Below are 12,257 nucleotides of genomic sequence, written 5' to 3' on the forward strand. Positions count from 1 at the left end.
ACTGTCCATTTGGAAGGGGGGTTTTCGGAGAATCCTTACTTGATGGCGCCGCTGTCCATTTGGAGGGGGGGGTCATGAGAATCCTTACTTGATGGAGCCGCTGTCAATTTGGAGGGGGGGTTCAGGAGAATCCTTACTTGATGGCGCCGCTGTCCATTTGGAGGGGGGGGGATCAGGAGACTCCTTACTGAGCGCGCTGTCCATTTGGAGGGGAGGGTTCAGGAGAATCCTGACTTGATGGTGGTGGTGCTGCGCTGTCCATTGGAGGGGAAGTCGGCGAGAATCCTGACTTGATGGTGGTGCTGCTTGCTGTCCATGTGGAGGGTGGGGTGGGTTTCGGGAGAATCCTGACTTGATGGTGATGGTGCTGCTGCTGTCCATTTGGAGGGGGGGTGGGTTTCGGGAGAATCCTGACTTGATGGTGGTGGTGCTGCTGCTGTCCATTTGGAGGGGGGTGGGTTTCGGGAGAATCCTGACTTGATGGTGGTGGTGCTGCTGCTGTCCATTTGGAGGGGGAAGTTTCGGGAGAATCCTGACTTGATGGTGGTGCTGCTGCTGCTGTCCATTTGGAGGGGGAGGGTTCGGGAGCAGACTCACAGATAGTGTTGTCATCACTAATTTGTGCCATTCCTGACTGAAGAAGGAGTGATTTACAATTACACTGTTTATTATTATTATTATTATTATTACTATTTTATTTATTTTCTCACAATGCTACCCACCATCCGTCTGTCCTCGTTTAGTTCCATAGTGAGAATGAGCTTAGAGTTTTTTTTTATCCCACTTAAGTACACATTAGAGAGTTGCGCCAGCATGTTTCTCTACACTTTGGTGGCCAATTTAAATCTGGTTCTCCCCCCCCCCCAAAAAAAAAGCAGCTCCCAACCACCTCGGTGAGATCACTCTAATTTATCATTGTGGGTCGGTTGTTTAATCTAGGAAAGTCTCTTAAGAAAGCAACTGGTGAAAGCGGCAAGTATCACTAATTTCCCATTCTTCAGACATCAGTTGTTCTTTGGGAGACTATTTCCATTATCAACTTATAATTATTTAAATACATAATACTTTTAAATCTTCTACAGCTCTCTTCCAGAATCCAATCATTAGATGTTCTAGACCTTCATTAAGTATGAATTGTTTAAGGTGTAAATGGGGAATTTGGATGGTGGTATCTATCTTTTCATGCAATGTGGCTACATTCCAACATTCTGTTTCAGTATCCGAAACCAAACTTTTTACAATCTTCCGAGTGCATTGGGCTACTAAACTACAATTTTTTCTCATCTGAGATGATAATAAACCCTCATCTTTCAAGATAAAACTACAAATTTTATCCTTTTCCCCAGTTTGAATTATATTAATAAAGAGTTTGGGATTACGGGTTACAAAAATTATACATTCTCTCTTATAATAAGAGTAATAGATGATAATCATTTCGATAAAAAATGATCCATATTCTTTCCCCCCTAAGCGAGCAATTAGTGCATTATATTTTTTAGTTTTTTCCACATGATAAACTCTGTCAATGCTTTTGAAGTCATTACAAAATTTTAAGTCAATGATGTATATATTGTCACAGTCTTCATCACCATCACTAAAAATGCGACAAGAATAGTTTTCATATTTAAACCATACTCTGTCATTAATTTCATTAACCAAAGTTTCATATAAATTTTTCATGTATGGTTCCATATATTTTATGGTCTGACATTTTTTGGTTTTACATAAACTATATTGGTTGATTTGATACCAGGAATTATCAACCTCTTTTTCAAAACATTTCACCCATTTTTCATAAACATCATATTGTCCAGTTGATTTCCAATTAATGTGTTCAAACATCAGGTACCTAAAATAAAAATCTCGCTTGAAATAGTTTTTTGTTAACAGAAATTCTTCTTCATCACATTTGTAGTATGTCGACCAAAGTGGAATTGATATTCCATCGATTCGCATCATCTCTCTTAAAGTTTCTTTTTCCTCTTCTGAAGCTTGAACCATCTTTAGAAATGTAAGAGGGTCCTTGGCAAAGGATTTATATCCATTGTTATTGCTTCTTATATTAAAATTTTCGTCATAAACACATAATATTGTATATCTTTCATCTATATTTGAAATAAGTTCGATGAAGAATCCTTCGTTTTCTATTTGACATCGTAGTATAAATTGAAATTGTGATGCTAGTGGTTTCCCTTCCTCGTTAGATCCCATCCATATTTTCAAGGAATAAAGAGTTTGTATTTCTGTTTCAAACAAAAAATTTGATGGTAATTTTAAATCTCGTTCTAATGTAATATTTAGTCCACAATTATAAAAGTATTGAATATAGCTAGACAATTGTAAACTTGATGTAATTGAAGGTACAAAAGATTTGAAATTCTCACATTCCGTAGTAAACATCATCTTGTCGAAAGGATTCATTATGAAAAAAAAAAAAAAAAAATCTCTAATAAAATGTCAATTTACCCTAAATGGCCTCTCTGGCAAAAGAATGTTGAAAATTATCTCAAATTTTTTTTGGTTAAAGCTGTGTATGTGGATATTGGTATCCCAGATGGTTTTTCTCCTCCTCTATTACTTTTGATTCTTTCCCGCAACATCCTGGATTGCTATGGGAGGGGAATCCACAAAAAACTTAACGACTCTTCCTTAGTTGGTTAGTATCCTCACAGCTCTCTTACATCTCGGCCTGTCACAGTCTGTTAAAAAAAATCCATTATAGTAGAAGAAATAAGGAGACTGATTGACCTAGTTGTGTGAGAACCATGAGCAAACAATAGTCACTCTCCCTTTTTCAATATAATAACAGATATGACAGCCACACCATCAGGAGATCCACACACACCCCCCCCCCCCTCACAAATGAAATGAGAACACTGACCTGCTCGCGTGAATGGAGAGAAACTATGAAGCAAGAGAGGGTGGCTCTGTCTTATATTGACAGGAAACAGGAAACTCTCTTAAAAAAAAAAAAAAAAAAAATACAGTTTGGAGATTAATTTTTAAAAATTAAATGTTGTAAATGAATTGGAATGGTGGTATCCATTTTTTCATGTCTTGTTCCATATATGTTATAGTCGGACAATTTTTTTTTTCAAAATAGGGTTCAAACATCAAATAACTAAAATATTTATCTCGCCCAAAATAGCTTTGTTCTTCTCTTAACCAAAGTTCTTCTTCATAATAACTTTTGTAGTATGTCAACAAAGGTGGAATCGATATTCCGTCGATTTGCACTAAAGCTTCTTTTTCCTCTTCTGAAGCTTGAACCATCTTTAGAAATAGGATAGGGTCTTTGATAAAGGATTTATACCCACTTTTATTGTTTGTTATTTCCAATTTTCCATCAAAATTATAATCACATAATATTGTATATCTTTCATCTAAGTTTGAAATAATATTGTGATACTACCTCTTTGGTCTGCTTGAGCTACCAACACATCTCCTAAAAATACATTAAAAATCACTAACCTGGTCACGTGGATAGAGAGCAACTGAGCAAGTATGAAGCTGCTCTTGTCTTATATACAGCCTGACAAAATTATCCTCTTTAAAAATAAATGTTCTATCATACCTCCCACTCATTTGACAAGGGAGAACTCTGTGGTCTCCATTTTCTCATGATCATAAGATTTTCAACGCTTTATCCAAATGGGATAAACAGGCAGGAACAACTGTGACTGTTGTACAACAATAGTATAATTAACATATATCTATATCAAATGCCTTAAATATTTGTGGTGAAAATAAATTTTGGTTCCCTTCTTTTAGTAACTGATGTGATAAAATCTTTTCATTATCCCATTCTATTACAATATGTGGAATTTGATAGATGAGTTTGATAAAAGATGGCATCAAGAAAGGTAGTGAATGCCCCAAAACAGAAGTTAACATGGATGATATACATGTTTCTAAGGATGGGAGTTTTCCTTTTCCTTTTTCTATATTAATTCTGAATAATAAAGTAGAAGCTACACTCACTAATTGTTGAAATTTAACCTGGTCAATAGGAACATAAGATTTGTGTAAGTACCAAATTATAATATATTGTAAATGAGGCAAAACAATTTTATACTGTTGTTGTTGTTGTTGTTGTTTGTGTTTATGGGCATTATTAAAATTTACAGTTTCATAATCAATGTTAAATGAATTTATTGGAATGACATAGGCTATAGTTTTATATTTCTTTTTATTTTGTGTTATATACAAGTTAGTAGATGAGTTTAAGAGTTTATTGGAATAAACATAAATCGTCATTTTTTAATACAGTCATCACAAAAGTGATGAGATTCGATTGACTCATCTGCAAGTCTTCGTAATGTTGGTATTTGGAGGAGGTGTAGTGGTTTATTTGACTGGCGACATTTATAACAACATGCTACATTCTTACTTTTTTCCAGTTGACGCCATTTTTCAACTCTCTGGTATATTGATAAATTCGGATGGACTGTTTTTAAAAGGTGTTCTGGAGAAATGTATTTTAAGAGAGGTTCCATAAAAGTATCAAAATTATGTAATTCCATATTATCGAAATCAAAATTGGCATTCATTTTTTATCTAAAGGGTTAGGTTTTCAACGATGTTTGAGGTTTTAAGCAATTCTATAATATTTTTTTGTATCTCTTGACTTTTATAGACATCATTCAAAATCAATGTTGGATTATATGAGTGAACAATTTTTCTTAAAATGTGGCGTACTTTATCTCGTCTTTCACAACCCCACATTAACATCACACACATTGTCACGGTTGCAATGATACCATACATAGTAGGAATGACACTGTATTTATCTCGTTTAGGCAAACGTGTAAAATATCGGTTAGAAAGATATTGAACATATCTTTTATAATTGAGTTTTGATTTAGATATTTGTTTAGAAAAGACATCACAGATATTTTCGGAATGAAATACTGGCATCGGTTCTGTGATTATAGAATATATATTTAAAGAAGGAAGAAAAAGGCCTCCGTAATCAATTAATTTAATTCGATGAATGTCATCATTGGATACAAATACATTTTGAGGATTAATATCGTAATAAGTACCTGATATATATTTGTCAGTAGTATTATATAAGACTAATTGAACATCAATAAGTTGTCTAAGAACTGTAGTAAGCAATTGTTGACGACAATACTGATCATTTTTCAATAAGTCGACTTTTTCCCTTAGTAGGATCCAATCGCGTGGGTTTAAGTATTCCATTTCGATAAAGTAGCCTATAGATTTAGATTTGAAAGGACATTTATACTCAATATTATTCAAAGAATGAGGAACTTTTGTAGGTTGTGATGACTCTAGAAATTTACCTTGTGGACAGTGTATTACATTATAGGCAGTTTCGACCATAAACACACGATACACTTGAACAAAGAATGCCTTTCTGATATTTTCATCAAGACGTGAAATGTTTTCAATCTCCATTAAAAAATCCCTTTTCCGGCGAAAACTCTTTCGAGCCACAAATGTTTGTAGATACTTTTTTCCTCGTTTGTGCTTCTTCTTAGAAGATTTAAAAAGTTTGGAAGCCGTGTGTGGGTAAATATTTTGAAACACATGTATTTGATGTGGTAATCTAGGATCAAGAAGTTCAATAGTAGGTACTTGGACAAGATCAACTTTACCATAGGCACCTTTCCCTAAATGACGTTTGTGGGTATTAAATGTAAAACGAATATGATTAGATATTCTATTATTTAGTGTTTCACATTCATCAGGCTTAGTCAATTTGTTTTTCCCCTTAATGACTTCCATTTTTTAATTATTTATTATATAATCCCAACTTGAAAACGGATACCAAACCCAACTCTTATAAGTCTTACGAAATTTTGATAGAAGGTATAAAAAAAGAAAAACATATATATATTAAATATATCATAACTATATATAATACAACAGTTTTTGTTTTTCATATATTATAATACAAACACTGTCATGACAAATACAACTGAAAATATTTGAAGTAATTCACAAACTATTGGACTGAAATGGAGGAATTTATCAAGAAAGGTAATCAAACATATCCTAATCTCTTAAAAATATATTCTTTGGCAACATATATTAGAAGATAATTATGGACTGTAATGGTATAACCAATGTTTCTTTCTTCTTTGTAGATAACTTGGAGTTTATTAATGGAGACATTACTGACCCTGTATATAGAAGCCCCAATATAGCGCTTGTACAAATACTCAACTGTGTAGCTGTTAAATCTCATGGACTTTCTCAGATTCTTGCTGAGATATATCCATACTGTGGTTCTTATACACGACGCCGGGCAATAGGCACTTTAAACCGTGCTATGCTTGAAGATAGACCTCAACCAGGAAATATTGAGATTTGTCATCCTAACACTGTAACAAAGGGACCAGTAGTTATAAATGTTTTTGGGCAGTTTTATATGGGGAAGGAGAAAAATCAAAACCTTTATACTAAAAGACTCATACAGCAGTTACAGCAGTCGTGTACTGTTGATGTTGGACCTAAAGGAAGAAATCCTAGACATTTAGAACCTTTCGATCATCAACTTTTATCTGGCCTTTTAAAAGATACATCCCAAAACAGGATTTATTGGTTTAATGAAGGTCTAAATAAATTAGCAGTGCAAGTATCTAATGGAAAATACAGTTTGGTAATATTTCCATCGTTAATTGGGTGTGGATTGGCTGGTGGAAACTGGGAAAGAGACTACTTACCAGCAATTATAAAATTTTCTAGACAGGTCTACCCCTTTGGTGTCAGAGTTAAAATTATAAACAAAATTATGTCAAAGACATCATAACAATGAAAAGAATAGTTAAACCTCCTAATTTATATATATATTTTTTTTCATAGGTTCCCCTCTTTATGACCAAAAAAAAAAAAAAAACAGGACAGTGTCATTAACATAAATAAGACGGACCTCCACCCTCCCTGGTCAATTGTTGTTGTGTGATGATTTAATCCTGACAACAGAATGAACCAGTCAGTGGGTTTAGATATGTTTCCCTAAAACTTTATGAACTGATTGAGGTGAGAGAGACCATAGTTACTAATTGAAGAAATTTTATCTCTACCCTTCTACCACTACTACTACTACTACTACTACTACTACTACTTCCATTCTACTCTTATTTACCCTATCACTTTTCAGACATCTTTCTACATACCAAACCCTGAGAAAAGTGTTGTTTTTTTTGGTTTATTTTTTTTTTTTTTTTGAATAGTTAATTGTGGAATAAAGAGCTTTTTCCCCTTGTTTACAACTCCATTTCTTCTCCCTTTTTTTTTAATTAATATTAATGTTATCTTTCATATTTCTTCTAGGTTTAATATGGAATTATCCCTGGGGAAATGTCCAAAGAGAAGACATTTAAAAAAAAATATATACAAAATATCAAATTCAAAAAACTCAAGAGGTTGCCAACTTTTTTTGACTTGCAAGATTTCTCCTACAAGGTCAAGATTACAGCAGAATATCAAAGTAAGAAACATCATAGAAATTATGACAGAAGCAGAAAAGGCATCGTTAACTATTATATTTAATTGTTCACCAAATATCAGATCAATTGATACTGATATAAATCTGTTTGAAAATGAACATGATTTTAGACAAGACGAGTGTTTTGAAACTAAAAATAATTCTACAGTCCTGGTTAAAATACCATTTTTGAAAAAATATCAAACAAACCTGGTGTCCAACCGACTCTGGGGACCTGATAATAAGGACGTTGTCATTGATATATCAATTAAACACGGTTCCCTTAAAACTATCAAGAAAAATGTCATTCGTCATCAAATTGTATCTTGCCCCATTTGTTTAGATATGAATGGGTCAGGTGACATGGTTTTTATGTTTGATGATTATATGGTTGGATGTGGTCACAGTATTTGTCCTCAATGTATGTTTACATTATCAGCCAAAATTTTGTTGGGTAAAAAATCTACAGGGAAATTTGATTATAATAATTATGGCTGCCTTAGATATATGAATAATTCTTATGGGATGTACTCTTTTTTATCAAACATTATCTACAAAGATGAAATATTTTGTCCACTTTGTAAGCAAATAGTAAAAAGTGTGTTTGTGTTGAATATGCATCATCTAAAATGTAGCATTAGGGAATTTTCTCGTAAGTATGCACAAATCTTATTTTGGGGTAATCAAACTGACAGGCTGTTTTTAGAAGCCGCAACTAGTTTTATATATGGAGTGGAGCAATTGGCAGTCACTGATTTGTATATAGAAAGATATATTATGGAAAACAGTTGGATTTTTGACGAATATGTGACACCAGTTACCCTATACCTTAACTTTAATGAAACACTTTCAGAGATGAAACTTGTTTTTAAGAGTTTACAGCCATATTTATTAAAACTAGCCTCAAAAAATTCTAATGATCCATCAAATAGAAAATACTTATTATTCTTTAACCAACTTTGTCATAGAAAGGGAGGTGAACCAATCCTGAGACCAACATTCATTAAATAAAACAATTAAAAAAAATGTTTTTTTGTAAATAAATGTATATGTATGTGTTATTTTTACCTCTGTTTGGGTTTCAATCAGAGGGCATCAATTTCTCAGGCAGCAACAGGTACCACCTAGCGTTCATATTCATATGACAACCCAAGGCCAGCCATCACCACTTCAGTTGCAAGGTCCACCGCAGGTACAGTCACAGTTGCCTCCCCAGGGCCCACCTCAGGGCCCAGCTCAGGCACCAATGCTATAAAAACTCTAATCCGAAAAGTTAAAATGTCATCCTTACCACATTTTCATATCATATTTTTATAGGAGGGTGTAATTATTTATTTCTTATGTTTTCTCATTTGAAACTGTGTTTGGTTGAAGTTGTAGCTGGTTAGATACATTATCCAAATCTGTATCTACAGTATTTTTTAGTCCATCTGTGAGTGTGTTTTGACTCAAGGTTGTGCAGTGTTCTCGCAGAGTATATCAGAATCCTAAAACAAAGAAAAAAGTGTCCTTTTTTTGTAAGTAAGTATATGAAACATATAAATAAATAAATAAATAAATAAATAAATAGCATACACCTTAACCTTTTAAGTTAATGTTTTTTTTTTTTTCAGAAGATGGTTGAGAGGGAAAAAGGTAAGAAGATCTTTATGCAGAGGTGTGCACAGTGTCACACTGTTGAATTAAACGGCAAGCACAAAACTGGACCAAATCTAAATGGCCTCTTCGGCCGCCAAACTGGTCAGGCTTCTGGCTATATTTACACTTATGCCAATAAGGCCAAGAGTATCACGTGGGACAAAGATAATCTGGATATCTACTTGACCAACCCCAAGAAATTTATTCCAGGCACAAAGATGGTGTTCGTTGGTCTTAAGAAGAAGAATGAGCGTGCAGACTTGATTGCTTACCTGGAAACCTCCACCAAGTAGAGCAAGCATTAATATTTTTGTGGTCTCACCACTTTAAATCAACAAATCATCCTGCTATCAAAATTTACTAAAAAAAAAAAAAAGGGGGCAGTAAAAATTACAAAACATTGCTCAAAGAGTGGAGGAGACAGCTGGTTGCCCGGAGTAGATGGTAGCAGTATCAGTTGAATTATATAAATATCAAGTAGTCGCAGGCTACTCTCACATTTTACATCCACTGACGGCCAACCAACACAAGCTTCGCTACTATTCCATCCAATAGAAATTTAGTAGCCACATTCTTAGTAATATTTGGAATATTCAGGTGTACAAAGTGTGATGATATATGTTGTATTAGGCTAGGAAACCTTGACCGAATTTATCATTTAAATTCGGCGAAGAGCGAATTAATTGCTCGAATAGTGGCGAAAGAATACGGATCATTTTATGTAGAAAAGGTAAACCGCGTACTTTTCATAACCCGAAATCCCCATCTCTTTATGGACCTCATTCAAATGGGAGAAAAGGAAGAAATCTGTCATTTTATTATAGAAGACGAAGGTTTATCATCATCACCACCACCAATTTGTGAATTCCTTTTTGGATATTACTAGAATGGGATATTGGACCATGGCCTGCTTACGTAGAGCAATCAACACCAACCGTAATATTCCTCATTTATTTAAACTCCAATTAATCAACGAAGTTCAACGGAATCTAATGATTAGATCGTGGGAAAGAGTAGTGGCAGATGAATTGAATCAAAACAATTTTTCAAAAAAAAATCACCAGGCCTTAGAGAGAATATCATTAGGATGTTATGATTGGTTGTAACGGAATAAAAATCTGGAGAGGATTGAACAAACTGACAAAACCATTAAAAAATATCTCTCATCATTATTTCATGATAATTAAATTTAATGTGGGAATCATTAATATTATCATTTATTAACTTGTATAACTTATAAACTATAAATAATTATCTTATTAGATTATGTCTCAGGGGTAAATAATGTAATCCAGGAATTTTTTGGGTGTTAAATTTTTCATTATTTATATGTTCGATATCTATATTAATGAAAAGTTCCTCTTTTTTGTTCATATTTTTTAAAATCCTTTAAATATTCAATTCTAATACTTTCTCGAAATGATCTGCCCTAGCAACAAATAGGGAATTAATTATTGGCTAAGATTTATCGTCATATGAATTTTTTATTATATATTTGTGATAGAATTTAATCAAATAAATCCCAATAACATATGGTCTTTGTTTCAAGGTTATCTGACCATGGCATAGACAAACAAAGACTACTTTTTTTTTCCGTGGCATAACGTGTCGATGTTAATGTACTATTAGATCAAAGATCAAAGTGACTGACTGAACTCTGGCCGATGGTAGATTTAACCAGTTCAGTTATCATTTTCTGCACTTCAGAAGAGTTCATCATTTGAATAAAAGGTTACTAAAATATGTTCTCGTTTTTGGTTAATGAATGGATGGATAGTTAGTGAAATTCTAAATTTTTATTACTTTTATACTTCTTGTCAATTTGTTTTTCCTAATTTGTGATAATATTTGCTGAAAACTTTGTTCTGGTTGAATCTATACTTAAATTTTTTTTCACACTCATTGTACATAAAGGGATTTACTCCTACTAACATTCGGAATACTCATTTGCACAAAGGTTTTAAAACCATGGTATCCATGTTTCCCTTTAAATCTTTTACATCTTCGATTACATCAAGTTCCCAAATAAAAAAATATGTAGACAAATATTTTTCAATTGGTTTAAATATTACTTTAGAACCATCTATAAGTAAATTAATACAATTTAACCCCCAAATTGTAAATGTTTATGCTATTAAAATATGGATGGGATCTACTCAAGAAGGATATCCTGCGGCATCCCAATTGCAATTTATACTGCGAGTCTTATTTAATGAGGCTGAAAATTATTGTTCTTATATGTTTGTAGAATTCTTCTCTAACATTGACCAAAGAAGCATTATGTTCTGTGAACATAATTTCAAGTACCCCCGTGATCCGGATTACTTAATATTGCCTATCAAGGGATATAGGTCCTACGCCAAAGATCCTTCCATATTTCTAATGATGATACAAGCTTCCAAGCAGGAACGAGAAGCTCTGAGAGAGATGATGATAGCAGACGGAATATCGATTCCATCGTCATGTAGCAAAGTTGATCAGGCAGCGCTGAAAAAGCTTATGTCTATAAAACAATATTTGAATCGGCATTATTATTTCAGGCACATGATGTTTAAAAATATACGTTGGGAATTAACCCGAGATGTGAGAGCTTACGAAGCATGGTTTAAAAATAAAAAATGGCTTAAATACGTTAATCGAAGGATGATTCGACATAAACCCTATTGTTTACATGATGGGAAGGCATATTATCATCACAAGCCTCGTCAAGATATAATTTATAGGGACCCCAACTATAAACGTTGTTATCCTTATGGGGTACCCGAATATTGTAATAAATGGCCTAAAAATTATACATTTCGGGTTTTCAGTGATGGTGATAAAAAGTGTGATGATATATGTTGTATTAACATAGGAAAGCTTGACAGAATTTATCATTTAAATTCTGCGAAGAGAGAATTAATTGCTCGAATAGTGGCGAAAGACTATGGATCCTTTTATGTAGAAAGGGTAAACCGCGTACTTTTCATAACCCGAAATCCCCATCTCTTTATGGACCTCATTCAAACGGGAGAAAAGGAAGAAATCTGTCGTTTTATTATAGAAGACGAAGGTTTATCATCATCATCATCACCACCACCTCCATGTAAAAACACCTACAAGCCAAATAGTTTGCAGGCAATGTGCGTCAATCAATTTGTGAATTCCTTTTTGGATATTA

At 33.5% G+C, this 12,257-nt stretch overlaps 1 protein-coding gene across 1 annotated transcript; it reads left to right on the plus strand.

Moving 5' to 3' along the window:
• The first annotated feature begins 9,075 nt into the window (after positions 1-9,075).
• Positions 9,076-9,505, plus strand: LOC123748266 (cytochrome c-like). Its single transcript, XM_045730462.2, has one exon. The coding sequence runs from the start codon at positions 9,076-9,078 to the stop codon at positions 9,388-9,390; it is 315 nt and encodes a 104-aa protein (XP_045586418.1). The 3' UTR covers positions 9,391-9,505.
• The last annotated feature ends 2,752 nt before the right edge of the window (positions 9,506-12,257 follow it).

The sequence above is a fragment of the Procambarus clarkii genome, unplaced genomic scaffold (assembly GCF_040958095.1).
Source record: "Procambarus clarkii isolate CNS0578487 unplaced genomic scaffold, FALCON_Pclarkii_2.0 HiC_scaffold_97, whole genome shotgun sequence".
In the NCBI taxonomy this organism is placed as follows: Eukaryota; Metazoa; Arthropoda; class Malacostraca; order Decapoda; family Cambaridae; genus Procambarus; species Procambarus clarkii.

Coding starts and splice junctions, on each gene's coding strand:
- LOC123748266 (XM_045730462.2), top strand. CDS start 9,076: ATGGTTGAGAGGGAAAAAGGTAAGAAGATCTTTATGCAGAGGTGTGCA.